This window comes from Accipiter gentilis, chromosome 5, assembly GCF_929443795.1.
Source record: "Accipiter gentilis chromosome 5, bAccGen1.1, whole genome shotgun sequence".
Taxonomy (NCBI): domain Eukaryota; kingdom Metazoa; phylum Chordata; class Aves; order Accipitriformes; family Accipitridae; genus Astur; species Astur gentilis.
In genome coordinates this window covers 40,426,975-40,446,393 of record NC_064884.1, presented here as the reverse complement: position 1 = coordinate 40,446,393, position 19,419 = coordinate 40,426,975, and the positions used below count along the sequence as shown (strand labels likewise).

Genomic DNA, 19,419 nt, shown 5'->3' with positions numbered 1-19,419 from the left:
CAAACACCTATGAACCAAAAGATAAGTGGGTGGTTTCTGCAGTGTGTGCTCAGAAGCAGGCTTGCACTGAAGATATGGTGCATCTGAGCACGCTTTGCTTTAGCTCATGGCTGTGGGACTATACTAGCCAGTGCTCGAGCCCAAGCAATTGCTGTTCCTGCTAGTTCAAAGGAGCTGAACCTGTCTTTGCACTTGCCCTGTTTGCAAAACAGCCGTACTTTTGTAAACATGCAGCCTTGCTGAAAATAAACCAATTAGCCAAATGTTTCCAAAACACCACTTCAGAAAAATACTCATCGGTAAACTTGGCTGATTTGATCAGTCATTTCAGAGAGAGGTTTTCAAAGATAAACATAAAATGACTTTTTGATAACAGCTCCCTGATTCCCCAATATAGAGCAATGTACTTTCAAATGAAAAAGGCTTTGTAACTTAAGATTAATAGAAGATCCAAGTAGACTTTGTGTTCTTTGAATAAAATTTAACTTGGTTTTCCCTCTGGCCATCTTAAAAAATTTTAGGGAGAGGGAGGAGGGACACCTCCAGCATCCTGGGTTCATAATACACTGTACTTAAAAACAGCTAGATGGCTGGCAGACTTGCATATTGGATACTTAAGTGGTTATTGAATGAAAACCTGGCCCTTGAAACACTAACTGGAAGAAATTAAAGTCTCTCAGTGAGACAGTCCTGCTCACTGTCTCGTTAGCTATCCTACAAGCTGACTCAATCACACAAAGTGGAACAGCTTCATTAAGAAGTGCTTTTAAGTCTGTCTGGAAGCAAGGATGTCTCACTGCTTTTGTGACTTTCATTCTCTGTTACTTTTACAGATGAAAACCTGAACATGCTGTCTTTATCACAGCTGGGCCTGAAAGTAATTTTAATGAAAGGAATAATTTTTAATGTGCTGATGACGATGCTTATGTGGAAAAAAAAGTGAGTATACATGGGGGGTAGTAAGGCCTCTGACAGAAAACATCTGGATCAGTTCATTAGCTATGAATGTTCCTTCTCTCTGTAATAACTGTTTATGCAGCCTATCCATGCACCTTTTGTCTACCAACAGTAAAATCCCTCCACTCCTTTGGCCATATCAGTGTTTTTGCCCACCCCTCATTTCTATTTAGTTTTCCTTATCCACATGCAAATTTAAGTTTTTTCTTCTTTCTAGACATCTCTCCCTTCTATTTCTACATCCACTCCTTCCCTCATCTGCATTCATCCATCAGATTCATCCCCTGACCAGTCTCCAGCTGCGAAAGTTTGATGTTTATTGACTTTAAGACCTCAGACCTAATATATTACTTTTGGCTCAGTATCTCTTTCTCCTCTTTCTATTGTCTAGACACTTCAGGTCTATAATTATGTAGCTGTGACTGTATCCCAAATAATGATTTAACATACCTTTATTTTTGTTACAGGAATGCAAGTAATCAGATAGTGCAGTCCTGAATTACCAAAAAATCTGCTGAGGAATATTTACCAGAGCATCGTGTGCAAGAGGGAACACAGGCCTTCCTGTTGCAAGGGATATCACTTGCCATTTCTGTATATCACACCAGACATTATAGTCTAAATTGCTTTATTTGCATTGTTATAAAACTACTTTAAAACAAGCTTAAAATTTTCAGCTTTCTGCTACTCCAGATGCCTGATTCATTTAGCATGACAATGCTTCTTTTTGCATGAAGCATAGTTTGCTGTAATTATAAATTGCCAAACATCACTATTATTTGCATTAAAATGACACAAAATTTCTGCTTGAGGCAGTGTTCTTTGTTGAAAACTGCAAGCTAAATATCACTTGAATGTTAATTTTTCGTATTTTGGTAGCTTTCAGGTATGCACTCCTCAGAGTGCACCCCCACAGACCATTTCAGCTGCAAAGGAAACACTCACTCTGAAAAGTAAAGGGAGACTTATTCAGGGTGCTATGCACCAGGTCCTGCTATCTTTTGCTAGATCAGAGCAAGGTATCTTTTTTTCCCCCCTAAAAGATACACTGCTAGGTCTCCCAGAATTCCTGAATTCAGTGAAATTCTCACTTCATTATCACAGAACCAAAGAATGTTTTTTTAGTATTTTTTAAAGTCTATCTGGCCATAACATTTTCTGAATTTAAACCAGCTTAAGATTTGGCTTTGCATTTAGTAAAAATACAAACTACTTTTGTTCTTTTTGTTTAGTTCTAACAACCTTAGATTTCCCAATTTCTTTCTGTAATCTTTGCATAAAACTATACTGACATATTTATCTGTCCATGCATGCATTGGAAACAGTGCATGCATGTGAAATTCGCATGCTGCTAATTCTTAAATTGTACTGGCAACCACACTGATGTCTTGGCATTTCTTTAGGCCTTTGGCTGCTATTAAAAAATTCTTATAAAAAAATAAGAAACTTGTTTGTCTTTTAATGTGTAGTTTGAGGAACTTGCTTTACCCTTCAGATGAGCTTTAGGAATGAGCCTGGCTTTTTGGGGTGAAGGAGGGAAGGGGAGTCCCAACTATCCTCTTCAGCCTGACTTGGCCACCAGGCACTGTTTGCAACAACTGGCTGGATCCGCTGCATGGTGGGGAATAGCTACAAAGTCCCTTTCTGGGACATCCTTGCTGTGTCTGGGTGAGAACCACATGGCTAGCTCGGAGGGAGGGAAATGGAGGAGAGGTGCTCTCCTCCAAGAGTAGACTCTGCTATGTGAAGACAACAGTAAAATATGGCTTGCCCACAGTGAGAGGACTAGTAAGCAGTCCAGGTTGTTGAAGGCAGATGTCTACTGCTATGGGGAACACAGGAGCCTGAAGTGTCCTGCCTCTCAATGTCCCCCACTCCAAAGTGTCACTGGAGAACAAGGTACCTACTTTGCTTTAATAACACCAACTGACCAGCCTATGTCTCCAGGTTCAGTCTATCACTGGCAAGACTGGAAAGGAAATTTTCTCCTTTTGTGATGCTGATTTCTCTATCTTCAGAAGAAGCAGCAGAGATTCCTCTGGAGTGAGAAATGAGAAGGGTGCTCTGAAAGAAACACAACCTCCCTTAAAAGCTTGAACCTCGCACCACTGCCTAAACTGAGTGGCAGAGAAAGCCTCACCAGACTGGTGGGGGTGATTCCCCCTCGCAGGATATGTCTCACCCTGCTGGATTCATAGCCATTGCAAAGAACTCTGATTTTGGAAAGGCTCATGCTTGAAATGCTTCTAGCCAAAAGCCCTGGTGTAGGAACATACTTAGCTAATGGTCACAAGAGCATTCCAGACACCTTCAGAAGACCTTGAACAGAAGATGATAATAAAGCCAATTAGAAGAACACAAGTACGCATTCCATGATAAAGGGAACTTGGCACAAAGAACCTCAATTCGGCAGTTTATCTTGACCAATTAGACTGAGACAAATTTCGCATGTTTTAGTTGGTATAACCAGTTATGCCTTATGTTTATGCGCATGTACAGAGATGGTATAACCAATCATATTCTATGATTGTGCGTGTGTACAATGACTTTGCAGAATATGTGATTATAAATATGTGTGTGTTTTAGCAATAAAGGGTCGTCTGTTGTCTGCTTTCAACTTTACAGGTGTCCGTTTATTTCTACCTCCTGCACTCTGGTGCTTCATGTGGGACAGGGTCCCCGTGTGAAGACCATGCCAGCTTCCCTGCCACAGGATCTGGCTCCGCAGTGCTAAGCAGCAACACAACAGTCTCCCTGGTCTTCTGCCACGGTGCTGCTACCTGACCATTTAGCAGGTGGCCGGTCACAGGCTGACAGAGAGTTACTGACCCCTGCTGCCAAGGAACAACTTCAAACTTGCTGGGTGTATTATCCTGATTATTTTATAGTACAGATGTCCAGTGACTCATTCTCATGTCTCTCCCTTGGCACAACAGTCACTCTCATTTCTCTCCAGCTATAGAAAGCCCATGGATCTTTAAATGCTAGATTCCAGGCAGCTCTTGAAGCTTACATTTCATTCATAATGAGGTCTACCACTTCACAGGGAAGCAGCTTGATGAAGCTGCCTAAACCATATTTGAATTACAAAGCAACTCATGGCATTTCCCATGATTTCCAACTGATTAACCTCATTCCAGAAACCTTCAGGAAGGTGGAGGAAAAGTTTCCATGCTCATTTACCTTTAGCATCACTTTTTAAAACTAATACCCATCTAAATTTTTTTGTGTTGCACTTCAAACCCACTCCTAGCTGTATGGTCAAGGAGGAAGGACAGTGTGCTGCCTCTGTTTCCACATCTCAGCCTTTTCTCTTCCAGGTTAAACAACCCCAGGGATAAGATTTGCTGAGTGGGGGGAATGAGTGTACAGATAAAGTCAAATGTTTTGACTAAAGTGACTGTTAGCATGTGATCTGCAAAACACTGAATTTGTAGGTCTAGTTCAAAGATATTTTCAGATATTAGGCTTTCAATCTCCCACCACCACAATGTGCCCCCCCAATCACCACTTTGTGCTTTCTTGTTTATTTCGAGAAAGAAAAACCACAGTGCAAAGCAAAGGCAGGAAATAACACATTAGGACAGGATGTAGAAGGGGTCTCATGGCCCAGGTGGGGCAGGAAGAGGTCGTATCACCAGTTCCATGACGCCACAATTGAGATCTGGGTCACCTTTTGATGCTCCTCTACACTCTACCACATAAACCGCTTCCTCTGGAAAGTAGAGTGCAAAACAGGGGGTAGGGGGAGCAGGGCTGGTGTGGCACGTGGCGGGGAGGAGGAGAAGTGTGTGGAAAAGGAGAGCAGACGTTAGACCACAAGCCAAAGTCGAATGAGGTTAAGGCACACTCCCTTCCTGCCCTCTCACCGCAGTTTGCTCTTGGAGACTTGTTTTGGGTATGGCAGGAAAGATTGAGCTATGCATAGTGTAGGCAGGAGAAAGAAGAGTAGAAAATACATTACAAAGTGTGGTGGGGAGAAATCTTAGAAATGTGTAAGATTTCTGAATTTGCTGATAGGCCTCTGCAGCCTGTTATACAGGCAGTGAATCCATGCAGAAAAATCCTTTCATTTATGACCCAAAAGAGAAGGGAGGAAGATGGGGCAGGCCAGAGAGTCCTCTCACATCGGCAGGGAAGGAGATGTTGCCATGGTCCATCTCTAGCACCCCCTCCCCATGCCAGCTCTGGCCCCCTAATACCTACCTATGGGCAGGAGATGAATTTGCATCTTTTCTAGGGGTTCTGTTGGAGAAAACATCCTGCCCAACCTTTGTCACCTCTCATTAAACATGGTCCTGTACACGAAACAGCCTCTTTTCTTGCCCTCTTCTACAGTGTGAACAGGGACCCAAGCATGGTCTTTATAAGGAGCAGAGCTTATCTACAGACTTGTTGAAGCATAGTCAGATGTGGGAGTAGCTCTAATAGGACTTGAATTCTAGTGCTGAGTTTATGGCAACTAGAGGCATTGCAAGGTGGTAAAAAATCAGGGGGAAAAAGTAACCCCACAGAAAACCCACGGTTCTTCCTTTTCCAGAGGCTCCCGTGCAATTCTTAGAAGTGGCCACAGGAGGGTCCCAGCCTGGAGCTCTCTCTAAAGCCAAACCGTGGGGAGACCGAGTCACACAGACCCACAGGGAGGCACTCGCAGCTTGCACACAGCAGCAGGTGCAGTGGCAAAGGCGGGGGACGACCCTGAGCTGTTCCTCCTCCTGTGAATGCGCCGTCTCTGTCCGCCACGGGCCTGGCTCAGAGAGAGTCCTTCTTATGGGAAAGAAGAGCTCAGTGGCCCATTTACAATCCCTGCATGCTGTCGAGTCCCCTGTCTGCTCGGCATCAGTACGAAGCTGGTACCATTGTAAACAAATCCAGCTTGCTGCCTGGGGCTGGAGGAGGGGGTGGTGTTAGAGCTGGCATGAATTCCCTGTTCCTACCACAGACCCAGACAGCATCCTTTGAGACAGCCAAGACCCTGCTCCCTCATACCCCATTCTTCAGAGGCTATGTTAGGCAAAAGACTTCCAAGCCCCAGGTTTCACACTTTTATGGCTTTAATAGCTGCAGCACAGCTGGAAATGCTAAAAGATGGTAAACAGGAGCCATAATCTAATGCTGAGGTTGAAGCTATCCGTGATGGGTTAACCCTGGCTGAACACCAGGTGCCCACCAAAGTTGTTCTATCACTCCCCCATCCTCAGCTGGACAGGGGAGAGAAAATATAACAAAAAGCTTGCGGGTCGAGATAAGGACAGGAGAGATCATTCACTAATTACCATCACGGGCAAAACAGACTCAATTTGGGAAAATTAACTCAATTTATTACAAATCAACCAGAGCAAGGTAATGAGAAATAAAACGAAATCTCAGAACACCTTCCCACCACCCCTCCCTTCTTACTGGGCACAACTTCACTCCCCGATTTCACCACCAAGCACCCCCAGCGGCACAGGGGGACAGGGATGGGGTTTATGGTCATCACACGTTATTTTCTGCTGCTTCACCTCCTCAGGGCGAGGGCTGATCACACTCTTCCCCTGCTCCAGCGTGGGGTCCCACCCACGGGAGACAGTCCTCCACGAACTCCTCCAACGTGGGCCATTCCCATGGGCTGCAGTTCTTCACGAACTGCTCCAGCATGGGTCCATTCCACGGTGTGCAGTCCTTCAGGAGCACACTGCTCCAGCATGAGTCCCCCATGGGGTCACAAGTCCTGCCAGAAAACCTGCTCCGTGGGCTCCTCTCTCCACAGATCCGCAGGTCCTGCCAGGAACCTGCTCCAGCGCGGGGTTCCCACGGGGTCACAGCCTCCTTCGGGAACCCACCTGCTCCGGCGTGGGGTCCTCCACAGGCTGCAGGTGGATATCTGCTCCACCGTGGACCTCCCTGGACTGCAGGGGGACAGCCTGCCTCACCAGGGTCTTCACCATGGGCTGCAGGGGAATCTTCGCTCCGGCGCCTGGAGCATCTCCTCCCCCTCCTTCTTCACTGACCTTGGTGTCCGCAGGCTTGTTTCTCTTGCATGTTCTCACTCCTCACTCTGGCGGCTGTTTCTCTCTCTCCCAACTTTTTTTCCTTCTTAAAAATGTTATCACAGAGGCGTTACCACTATCACTGATTGGCTCGGCCTTGGCCGGCGGCGGGTCCGTCTTAGAGCCGGCTGGTATGGGCTCGCTCTCTCTTGAACACAGGGGAAGCTTCCAGCAGCTTCTTACAGAAGCCACCCCTGTAACCCCCCGCCCCCGCTACCAAAACCTTGCCAGACAAAACCAATACACTATCATACCCCATATTTTATCTCTTGAGCACCAGCAAGCAAGCATTTCTTTGTCACATAGCCTCAACACACGTCACCTATCCAGTGTTTCACCCGCAGAACAAACTAGACAAGCATGAAGGAGGATCAGTACAAGGATAGAGCCTCATGCCTGAAGGTAACCCAGGTAAATTCTGCAGTCAAAGGTGTAGAGCGGCTAGCTGGAGTTAATATCTCATCCTGTGCCTATCATCAGATCACCACAGGGCTCTAATTTTACATCAGGACAATGAAGCATTTGGCCTCAATGCAGGAAGCTAGCTTGGGCTTGAGGAGGCAACAGCCAAGGGCCAAAGTCACTGAGTTTAAGCATTTCACAATGCTTTAAAGGGGGAAGGATTTTCAATAAGGTTAAGTCTGAGGGGTGACCTCCTCCCTGGACTCAGAACAGCTCAAGTGCAGATCTGTCCAAAGCACAGACACAGCTTGGCAGCTCCTTCCAACATCCTTGGGTTTATCACCACATCAGAATGAAGAAGAGCTAACACTGTGGTAGGGTGCTTGTACCACTACCAGGCCTTAGGGAGCCTCTAAGTCCAGCTGGGACATCTAGCTGTGCCTCACGTGCCTTTGAGGGATATGGGAGGGCTTGTAGGAATATGGGTACACCTGGGGATGTGCTGGAGGACACCCTCCACTTCCTTCCATTCATGACCACTAACAACAGCCTAAGCCAAATTTTCCACAGCTTTGAATCCTGGGGGTAGGTTGGCAATAGTTTCCATAAGATAAAGGGGCAGGAAACAGGTAGATGAAAAGGGTAGATAACTGTGTTTCCATGACGACTTGTTTCTTGCTTCCTTCTGAAACTGGAGCACAGAAAAAAAGCCTGCTAGTTAGAAAGGGAGGGAGGGGGGTAAAAACAGGGAGTTGTGCCTGAGAGGGAACTTGGGTGTCAGAAGAACTTCTGTATTTGTCACCAAGAGGGAAAAGACCACAGTACTATAAAGGGTTTTATTGATGGAAAAGATTACAGTAACTGTAATGAGGCAGCAGACCCCTCTATAGGACACTAGAACCCTCCATAGGGCTGCCTATGGGGAAAAATCTTAAGCCCTGCATCCCTTTCCTCCACCAAGGAAGTAGGTCAGAGTCTGCTGGGGAACAGCGCTTCCCAGTGCCAGGCTTTGGCATCAGAGCAATTCCAGACCTGGAAAAAGAGAAAGGCAACATGAGCAATGTTTCTGCAAAGGGAAATACCCCACAAGCTCAGATGACCTTGTGGCCCCCTTGCAACAGTAACAACAGGACATGTCCTCCACTTTCCAGCACCAAACTTTCTCTGTCCCAAACTCCCTCCTCTCATCTGCTGAGAAACTCCAGAATTGGACACCAGCCATACCATGGCCTCCAAAGGGACAACCCTCACAAAGAGAGCCCAGGAGTTCCAGCTCCCAAAGCCTCTCTTGCAAAGAATGGGGTATTTCTCTCATAAGAGAGAAATGTGGGTAGGTTTCTGTAACACTCCTAGTTAAAATGCCTTTTAAATGATAAAAGCAAAAAAATACATGCACGAAACCAGAAAGCCGTAAATCCTAACCCTGTCTCAACCTAGAGGACAACAGCTTAACTGTACTTAGCCAAGACAAAGCTGGGAGCTAGGACTCCTGGATTCACTATGTTTCTAGTTCTCTCCCAACTCCACAAAAGTATTGAAGTCATGTGAGCTGTGGTTGCCCCTTTTGTGACCCCACGGAACAGTACCTCAGTCTCTTCTAGAGCTCAGCCAACAAAATTGATGACAACAAGATGGAGGATGGTGTTGGCAAAGAGGAAATCAGCAAAAGCCCGCTCCGGTGAAATGCCTTGGAACTCGCCTTTGTTCTGGGGGTTGATCTGGATCCGGAGGCAAACTGCATGGCAGAGAAAGAATGATTAGCGATCACAAAAGGAAGTCATGATGGGAAGCACAGTCTTCCTGGGGCAGTCCATCCCCATCTGGGTCACTGTTCTACCAGGGTAGCACAAGAAAAGTTAACTCTGTCTTTATGAGCAGGACACTAGCAGGGGATTTGCACAGGGCTTTTATGCAAACAGGTCTCCCATAGCACTACACTACCAGGTGCGGCCAAGTGAGTCCAGAGGGGAACAGGCTTATAACAGGATGGGACTGACAGAGAAATGAGGATATTTCTATGTCCTCTGTTGACTGTGTTGTGAAGGTCTGCACAGGAACAAGGTGGTTTTGGGGGGTATTATGGGACAGCAACACCCTGAAGCTGTCAATACTAGAGTTCGGGTTTCACCGTGGGACGCCTACTAAAAGGCACCAATACAAGACAGTAAAAGGGAGAGCTCCTTGAGTGCCAGGGAGAAGCAAGGTCACTCTAGGGCTGATAAAGAGCTGGGCTCCGTGGGGCATAGGGGCTGGACCCCCACAGGTTCACAGCTGCTGTCAAGCATCCTGCTGCGGGGCAGGCTGGGCTGGCTGGGGCAGGAGCCTGGGGGTTCCTGGGAGCAGAACTGGGTGTTACAGGGGAAGGAAGGCAGTGATGGAGGTTGCTATAGGGACTCCCTGGCTGCTGGGGTAGGTTTGAAGGCTGCAGCGGGTGACTCCCTTGGGCTGCTGGCGAACGCCTGTGGCTGCTAAGGGAATCCTGCGGTTACTACAAGACATCTGGGCATTTCTAAGACAACTCTCCAATGTCCGGGGGCCTCTGCGCGTTGCTGGGGGTTCCGCGGTCGCTGCGGGAGGCTCAGGCTTTGCTGCGGAGAGCGCGCGGTTGTGAAGGGGATTCCAGGGAAAACCGCGCGGGGCCGGGGCGGGCGTGGCGGGGCACTGACCGCCGAGGATGAAGCTGCCGACGGCGGAGATGAAGCCGCTGAGGAAGGAGTTGAAGGGGAAGGTGCCGACGCCGAGGCAGTAGCCGAACTGGAGGGCCCCGGTGAGCAGCACGTAGAGAAGGTAGGCGTCCAGCACCTTGAGGCGGCTCGGCGTGCCGCTGCCGTACTCCGCCAGGAAGCGCCTCACCACCGAGCCCACTGAGCCCGCAGCCCCCGCGCCGGAGCCCGCCGCGCCCGACATGGTCCCTCTGGCCAGGCTGAGGTGGCCGGAAGCATCTCAAGCAAGCGCTTCCGGGGCACTGCGAGGTAGCGCAGGCGCATTCCGAACTCGCCACCAGGTCAGTGAATGCTGCGCAGGCGCAGTTGCCTTGCCCGCGACAGGGCGGGACTTGGAGGCGCCGCTGTGCGCATGCGCATGCTCCGGTGTCCCGAAAGGGGAGAGGCGAGCGGTGTTCCCAGCTGGCGCATGCGCTGACGGCTTTATGAGTCAGCGCTCCCACAGCTTTCCAAGAGCCAATGAGAGCCAAGCGGCGCCTGTTGCTAGGCAGATTAGAAAGTGGCGCCTTCCAAGAGCCAATGAGAGCCAAGCGGCCCATGTTGCTAGGCTGGTTAGAAAGCGGCTCCGTCAGTAGCCGTTAGCATCTGGGCGAGGTGCGCGTCCACCCGCCGCGCCCCAGCCTGGGGCCCCGCGGGTCGGGAGCGGTCGCAGCGCCGGGTCTCGCTACCCGGGGGCAGCGCTCGCCCTGGTGCGGTGGGGCGGGGGGCGTGAAGGGGGGGGCCTGCCCGCGGGCGGAGTTTCACCGTTCTTCGTGGGGAGCCGGCGAGCTGCCTGCCTGCACCTGCCCGCACCTGCCCGTCATAGCTGGCTGCTCTGGGGCCGGCCTGCCCGAAACGGCCCGTTTGGGGAAAACCAACACTGCCGGGAACGGCGGATCCTGCTGTGGCCTGAGGTGGCCCCCTCAGGGTGCGAGTGTGTATGCGTGTGTTTGCTGACCAGTTAACAGAAAGAGTGTCCAGATTCTTCCACAGGGTGGTGGAAGCCTGACTGTTGTGGCCCCCCTCTCAGAGCTGGGGAAAGGCAAAGCATTGTTTTCCTTCCTTTTGATTAAAAACTCTCACGGTGGTGAGCCTGAAGTGAGAGAAAAATGACTGCTTCTTCTAAGAGTAGGGGGGAAGAGTTTTCAAGAGACCAGAAGCAGAGCTTTTCTACCCAGATCTTCCTTCTGTTTAAATCATTCCAAACCAGGGATGCTCTCGATGTGGAGAGCCGATACTTCCAAACAGGTTCCGAAATGAAGGTGGGGCATTTTCCTATCTCCTGCCCTTTGACAGAAGTGATATTTGTGTGTCACTTGAACTACATCATGGCATCAATCCTGTAGCCTGAATCTTCGGAGACCTTGTCCCTTCTAACTTGTGTGCTTCCTCCATGTGCATGTCTTTTCCTTACTCACACTTGGGATAGGGATAGAAATACCCCCAAGAAACAACAGTTGGTTTTATGTGATAGAGAATGCACCCATCTGGGGAGTGGACAGGGGAAGTGTGTACACATTCCCTTCTTTGGTTTCAATTTGTGCAGTGTTTCACCTTTGAAGTCCATGTTTGTACATGGTAGGGCTGAGCTGGGATGTTTACAGGTGCCCCATCCTCTGATCAATGCCTCCAGTGACTCCTGAAGGAGCCTCGTCCTGTAGAAGAGACCTACATTTCTGAGGGTTTTTTCTGTGCTTAGGAGATGGGACTAACAGCATGATTTTGCTAGGACATAGTCTGGGAGGTTACCCGTCGTCCTACAGCCTCTGGTATCCTGATGTCTTAAAGTCTCACCAGTCATAGAGGTAATTGGGACCTGAGCATGCATATTCCCCCAGGGTTTCTCTGCAGTGCCCATAAGGGGACTGGGGCCTTTTTCCCTTGATCATTGCCCATTTCTGTGGCATCTCTGGGAATAATCATTTGCCTGTGTCCCCTCTCTTGTCCAGCACAGGAGCAAAGGCTTGTGTGGGAATGGGTTCCACAGCCATGTCCCTTGCTCCTTCCCTTAAGTGGTAGCAACTGCTGCTCTTGCGGAGGTCCTCTGCATATTCACATCCATAGAGAACCATCAGAAACTGTCGGGTTTCTTCTTCACCTTCCCAAAGCCAGACAGCTCTATGACACCATGTCCTGGGTGAAGATGGTGGCTGCAGTCTTGGGGCACTCCAATAATTTTGGTGGTGCTCAGGATTGCTGGGACCTGGGGGAATTTGCCATGCTGATGAGCAAAGAAAGACAGGTTGGAAGTAATCTCCTTTAATCAGGGAATGCCTACATTTGATGTCTTCTCCATGGCCCTAAAGAACAGTGTTTTGGGAGGAAGATTTGCTACCCCAGAGCTAAGCTGCACATAAAATACTGGTGAGCTATGCAATGGAGAGGTGACTTATAAAGTAGTGGACCTTCAAGTTCAAAAGGTGGTGATCAATACTGCAAAGTCCAGCTGGCAGACAGTTATTAGTGGAATCCTTTGGGGACCAACATTATCTTATTAACAACCTGGATGGTGGGACAGAGTTCACTCTCAGCTAGTTTGTGGATGATACCAAGTTAGAAGGAGCAATTGATATACTGGAACGCAAGGCTGCTATTGAGACTGACCTCGACAGGCCAAGAAATGTATGAAAAGAAACACCACCAAGTTCAGTGAAGTTTAGACCAAAGTCCTGATCCTGATGTGGGATAACCTCATGGAACAGAAGAGTCTTGGAGCTGACTGGCTGGAAAGCAGCTTTGCAGAAAGAGACCTGGAGTTACTGTGAACAAGTGAACATGACTCAGTAAAGAAAGCATTTTTGGCCATCTTAAAAAGAGCATAGGTAGCGGACCAAGGAAGGTGATTCTTCCCTGTGTTCAGCACTTGCACAGCCCCTTCTGCAGTACTGGGTTTAGTTTGGATCTCCCCAGTATATGATAGACTTTAGTATACTGGAACAAGTCAAGGAGAGATGGAGGTTGGAATACAAGACATGGTGCTGAGATGACTGAGTTTGTTTATCTCAAGAAGAGAAGGCTTACGTGGGAACTTACTGTGACATTCAGATACCTTTTGGTAGGGTATATAAAAGGCAGAGCTAGATTCTTCTTGCAGGTGCACAAAGATAGAATGAGAACCAATGAGCGCAACATGAGAAATTTCAGTCAGATATTCAGAAAAGTTTTTGTCACAGTATATTAAACACTGGAACAAGGACCCTGAAAAATTCTTGAATATCTTGTAGATTTTCAGAACTGAACTGGACAAGGCCTTGAGCAGCTGCTCCAGTTTGGGCCTGCTTTCAGTGGGAGTTGAACCAGAGATCTCCAGAGGTCTCTTCCAAACTATATTACTCTGATTTATGATCATCTAATGATGCTACAAATGAAGATTTTAAAAACACCCTACAAGGACCCTATAGTCAGGTACTCCTATTTTCTACACTTCTAACACCCTTGCAACTCCCACAGAGATTTTCTGCCCATTTTTCTGTAGTACCACTTCCTTTTGCTCCCCTTAAGCATCTCCTTGCCCACTAATAACATAAAATGCAACTGAAAGTATAATTGCATCTATGTATTGCACGTATTTGCCAGGTGATGGTAAGGCAAAGAGGTACAACAGAGCAGAGTAGCACAACCTTACCTCCATCAAGAGTTGAGTAACAGAGTGTAATGAGCCATGACAGACAGGACAGTGCAAACTAGCTAAGAGTAATGAGCCCTGGTCTGGATCATGTATTAACAAGTGGCAGAATAATACCTGAACCTGCTGGAAAGACATATCACAATATCATCTTGGATGGTTCCCACTCTTACATCAGAACTTCCTCATTACCAAACATCCTATGCTGTTGATTTATTACTAGCTCCAGGAACATCATCAAAGTAGAGAAAAACATGTTACAAATAAACAGATTGGCTATAGCTTGGAGTCCCCCTCTTTCTTCCTGTACAAATGGTTAATGGTAATTTTGTTTATTTCTTCTTGGTGTGTGGTGAAAGATTTCAACCCAACCTGTGAACTGCTTCCCTCAGGAAGAGGGAAAGGATTAACAGTCAGAGTTTTGATTCCTGCAGAACTGAGATTTGCAGTAATGTCTGTTTGTCTTTTCCTCCTCTCACAGCCACAAAACGGGCTTGTTATGGTTTAACCCCAGCCAGCAACTAAGTACCACGCAGCTGCTCACTTACTCCCCTCCACCCAGTGGGATGGGGGAGAGAATCGGGAAAAAGAAGTAAAACTTGTGGGTTGAGATAAGAACAGTTTAATAGAACAGAATGGAAAAAAGATAATAATAATAATAAAGTGACAGTAATAACAGTAATAAAAGAATTGTAATATACAAACCAAGTCATGCACAACGCAATTGCTCACCACTCACCAACCAATGCCCAGTTAGTTTCCAAGCAGTGTTCCCCCCCAGGCCAACTCCGCCCCAGTTTGCATACTAGGCATGACATCATGTGGTATGGAATATTCTTTTGGCCAGTGTGGGTCAGCTGCCCTGGCTGTGTCCCCTTCCAACTTCTTGTGCCCCTCCAGCCTTCTTTCTGGCTGGGCAGGAGAAGCTGAACAATCCTTAACTTAGTATACACACTACTTAGCAACAACTGAAAACATCAGTATGTAATCAACTTCCTTATCATACTACATAAAGAATGTAACACTATACCAGGTACTAGAAAGAAAATTAACTCTATCCCAACTGAAACCAGGACAGGGCTGATAGAGATGAATGAGACCTAATTTAAGTAAGTGTCATGGTTTAACCCCAGCCAGCATCTAAGCACCACGCAGCTGCTCACTCACTGCCCCCCCCCACTCAGTGGGATGGGGCAGAAAATCAGGAAAAGAAGTAAAACTTGTGGGTTGTGTGTTCAACAATGTTTAATTTAACAAGTAACACCAGCTCCCTGGCAGCTCGCTTTCTTGTTCCTCAGCCTTGTGGTCTTTTAGCTTCTGGAGGAACTCTTTTACAGAAAGAACCTGAAAAAAACAAACCAAAAAAACCACAACCCAACCCAACTCAAACCAAAAAACCTCCAACCCCTAAAAACAAAAAGGAAGGAACAAAGGAGAGAGAAGAGGGAGAGAAAGAAGAGAAATTGATAGTTTTAATAACTATCAATGCATTAGAATAAAAAATACATTTCTTCTCATTATTTCCTTCAGTATGTGTTATATTTCCTAGGTATGGTATTTGTCGTCTTGTGTGGTGAAATGGTCACCCACCCAAGAATTCCTCTCTTTTCCTTTTTTTTTTTTTTTTTTTTTTTTTCTTTTCCCTGACTGAAGGTTTCTAAATTATAGCTTGTTTCTGTTGGCTGGAATATCACTTTCTGACCCTGCAGGTTTCAAAAAATATTACCAAGTGAGATAAGCCATACCATTCAACATTTTCCTCAACATTTGTTCTGGATATTTCAGGCTTTTATCAAGTTCAGTGTCCACAAACACTCATCAATCTGTCCAGTTCTTAGAAAATGAATTTTCCAGTTTACCACTGGTTGTATTAGTCTGGTATAGTCTAAGTCATCAAAACATCCTGCTTCAGTTCTCTGTGATGCTTTCCAAACCTAAGGAAAGAATTTTGTTAAAAAATCTGATAAGAGAAAATAAAAAAAAATAATCTCTCCCTGTGTCTAAAATGCCATAAGAAGCTCCACAATTCAATGTTGCCTGTCCATATCAAGGTCATTTGGAGTGCCAAAAATGGTGACAGCAGATCAGAAAATGGGAGTGCAGCTGGAATGAACTATTCATCAGGGAGGTATTCCCTACCCAGTCCTGTAACTAGGGACACTTAAGAACATTGGGGGATACCAGGAGTTCCAGAAGGACATTGAGAAGGAACCACGTAACTCTGCGTCAGGAATCAGGACCATCTCTCCAACACCCAGGGAACTAGAGAGTAGCAGAAGGCACCCGGCTGCCTACAGCAGGAAGCCTTTTCCATCTCATAACTATTGAGTGAGTCACAATCCCAAGGCTCATTCCAACAAAGACACTGCAGTGACTTTGGTAGCATTTAGCACTCGATGAGGACATCCAAATGCACACATTTCGTGAGAGAATCTCCATGGCAGCCAGGGAATCTGAATTCACAAGGTCGTTAATGTGGATTTGGTCACTGCCCTGGCTGAGTTCAGGGAACAGTTCATCCAGCCAGATATTGTCTGCTTGGGCAGTGCTGAACAACTCTCAACTGCAATGACTGTGTTTTGAAGCTCTCCTGTGACCAGAAGGGAAGTTTAGGTGTCCACACCACATAAGGCAAAGCCAGAGTGCCATTTTAGTCCCTAAACATATGTCTTCAACAATATTTTAGGGTATTGAAGACATCTGCGTGGGTCTGGCAGCTATGACATATGATCTGGAGGAAATGTGCCCTTCTGGAGTGGTAGCTGTAGGCCAAATGGGACAGCCATAGGCATTAAAATGTCACCAGATGACTCTCTCCAGGTACTTATATTGCTCCCAGCCTGGCGACTGAACAGCTTAACTACTAACAAGCTTGTTGGTTCTGCTCTCAGAAATTTCTTCATCTGAAAAAGACGACTGACTTTGAAAAGGGAGAGTTGAAACTAGCTAATCCATTCTGGAGAAAACAGATGTAGGGTTAGGGGACACCAAATGATGTCAAAGCAAGAGCTGGCCACTCATCAGAATCCTAGGACACGAACGAGAAACTCTTGAAGAAGTGCTGGAAATTACAACAATGAAGGTGGCAATTCCATGCTCTTGCTCCCATTTTTAAAGAGAAGGCGAATAAACGAATCAATGTCTTTTATTATTCACATCAGGTATCCTTATTTTGTTTGCCTGTTTCCAAGCTGCTTCTTTCTCCAGCCCCATAAGACAGTGTCCCGTTGGGGGTTTTTCACCCTTATCTCCAATCCTTTGCTGCCATCTGAAGGCCAACAAGATTCAAAAGTGTTTTCCTGGTACTGCCTGAATCTTTTGCTTGACTGTCCAGCTTTGGGGCAGATCTCTGGGTGGTATTCTTAAAAAACCTTTTTGTAGCCCTAAACAAGACCTGAAACATATTCAGGAGACATAGCACTAACAGCATGCTGGCTTGCGCATCCCAAGGATATTCAAAATTCTCAAAACCTGTTGTAATTAACCAGAAGGAGAGAAGGGAGGTGAACAGACGGGGGAAAGATCCCCCCCGACTTCCCCATGGGTTGGGTGCAATTACCAATAAAATCGGATAGAAGGCGCCCGAAGTATGGAAATTATATCGCTGCTGCATCCAGATACCAGCTTAACCTCATGACCAGTGATGTAATCATTTCACAAGTCGATATTGCCCAGTATAGCAAAAAGATAATCTTGATCCCTCTCCCAGAGGTGATAAATGTAACGGCAGGCAATACATAGTGCATATAAGAACTTACAAAATGCCACCATGTGAAAAAATGAACCAACATTGTGACTAGCATCTATTTATCTAATATAAGAAATGTGTATGACAAATTTGTTTCAACACGCTCTGGCCATATCTGTTGTTATCTCAACCCTTCGTGCCCCACGCTGGTCACCAACTTTCCTCTTGCTTGCCTGTCTTTCCCACTCCATTTTTAAGACTGAGAGTTTTCACTTGTGTAAATAGATGTAATTCAGGCAATGTCTTAATGGTGGCCCTAGGATGAGGGTGAAAAAGAATTCTGCTTGGAAGTTGCTGCTGCAGTGGTAATTCCACACTCCTACATAGGAGTACCCTGGAACACAAGGGTCTGTGCTCCTAAACTGTTAGCATGTTCCTGGGACTAGTAAACAGTTCAGGTAAACCACCAGGAACAAGTCAGGATTTAGCATGAGCCAAAGTCTACTCCCAGCAGGCAATTTGGTTGGGGATTCTCAACTTTTGCAGCTAGGAGAGTGTGGTAGAATAGATGTCGCCAGACTATGTCAGCTGACCCCTGGGCCAGAACCCGGGCCCTAGCACATAGAATTTACTTTAAAAAAAATATATAGCTGAAGCAATTTAGCACGGTGATGACTGAAAGTGTGTCCCTTGGTGCTGACTAAGGTGGAGAAGCAATTCACATTCTTAAGCACAGAAGTCGAGTATAGTTCAAGTTTGTCCTCCCTATGTGACCGCCAGCCACTTGTCCAGAAGGTGACTTCTGGAGGCCTTGCACCATAACTGAAAGCTCCACACACATGCTTGAGACACCTTAGGCTGCCTAAATCTATACTAGACACTTACGTTTTGACACCTAAATGATTCCCTGACTGTCTCACCTGAACTCACTGTTTAAACTGAGGAGAAATATGAACCTCTGGTGTCTTTCCAGACAGCTGGTCCAGCTAGAGATATGTATGTTCTGATACGTAACAGAGAGGGGGTACTGGTGGAGCTCAGGAAACCTGGGAGGTCTTTGAGAAGAGCATCCTCCCCAGTGCACGAACAGTTAATCCTGACACTCTGGAAAACGAGTATGCCTACCAGGAGATTGGCTTGCCTATGCAGGGAGCTGGTGACAGAGCTCCAATACAAAAAGGTGACACACAGGCTACAAACTAAGGATTGGAGACACTGCCAGGGCATGTAGGGAAGGTGTTAGGAAAGCCAGGAAAGCTCACCTCTCGTTCAGCTTTGCAAGGGATGTCGAGGGCACAAGAAGAACGTCTATCGCTCCATCAGTTGTAAAAGGATGAACAAGGAAAATGCGGGACACTGTTTCAACAGTTATGGTGTGTGTAAAGGCGACCAGCAGCGTCTGAATTTGCAAGACTTTCTGAGGTACTGATGGAGACCTGTAGAGGGAGCCAAATGATGCGGTCTCGTTCCTATTGTCTGGGGTTGCGGTCCCTGAAACAAAACAGCCCGAGTCCCACCACAACCCAGAGGGAGTTGGTGGATTTACTGGAGCCCAGGAGCGAATGAAGTTGCCTCGTTGCGGACAGTCGGAACTTTGAATTCAGGAATGGAGTGAAAACCTACATGATTCACACCCTGGTTGCATCCCGTGCATCTAGAGGGACTCTGGAATGTCCAGACAAACGTCAGCCACAGTACAGCTGAAATATTATTGCTGCAAATCTAGACATGTAGCAGAGAAAAGGGTGCCTGATGAGTGGTGTGGCAAGGAATGTCTCACGGACATGTGGAAAGAGCCGTCTTCTGGAGGTGGTCCTCTCTCTCCAGGACTACAGCTAGAGCCAACATGACTACTTCAGACTTACATATCATCTTTGTTGTACTGTAGATTGAAAAGATAATTCTTAGGCCGGTTCTTGTGGTCTGGTTGTGACCACTACAGCAGCCAGAATGGAATTAACTCTGATTAGCTTCTGGAATTCATGCAAATCATTATACACACCTCTGGGTTGC

At 46.8% G+C, this 19,419-nt stretch overlaps 2 protein-coding genes across 2 annotated transcripts in view; one reads left to right on the top strand and one right to left on the bottom strand.

Annotated features, from left to right (window-relative positions):
• The window catches only part of LOC126038902 (M1-specific T cell receptor alpha chain-like), a 198,391-nt gene extending 195,922 nt beyond the window's left edge, over nt 1–2,469 (top strand). Inside the window, exons 6-7 of the mRNA XM_049801364.1 lie at nt 834–939; nt 1,425–2,469. Of these exons, the coding sequence (XP_049657321.1) occupies nt 834–939; nt 1,425–1,455 (137 nt within the window). The 3' untranslated portion in view covers nt 1,456–2,469. The remainder of the gene's footprint in view (nt 1–833; nt 940–1,424) is intronic.
• A 5,744-nt stretch (nt 2,470–8,213) lies between these two features.
• Nucleotides 8,214–10,352, bottom strand: DAD1 (defender against cell death 1). Its single transcript, XM_049801054.1, has 3 exons — nt 10,058–10,352; nt 8,978–9,126; nt 8,214–8,423 (listed from the first exon to the last, which is right to left on the bottom strand). Exons 1-2 carry the CDS (start codon nt 10,296–10,298, stop codon nt 8,996–8,998), a joined length of 372 nt encoding a protein of 123 aa, XP_049657011.1. The 5' UTR covers nt 10,299–10,352; the 3' UTR covers nt 8,214–8,423; nt 8,978–8,995.
• Nucleotides 10,353–19,419: the final 9,067 nt, after the last annotated feature.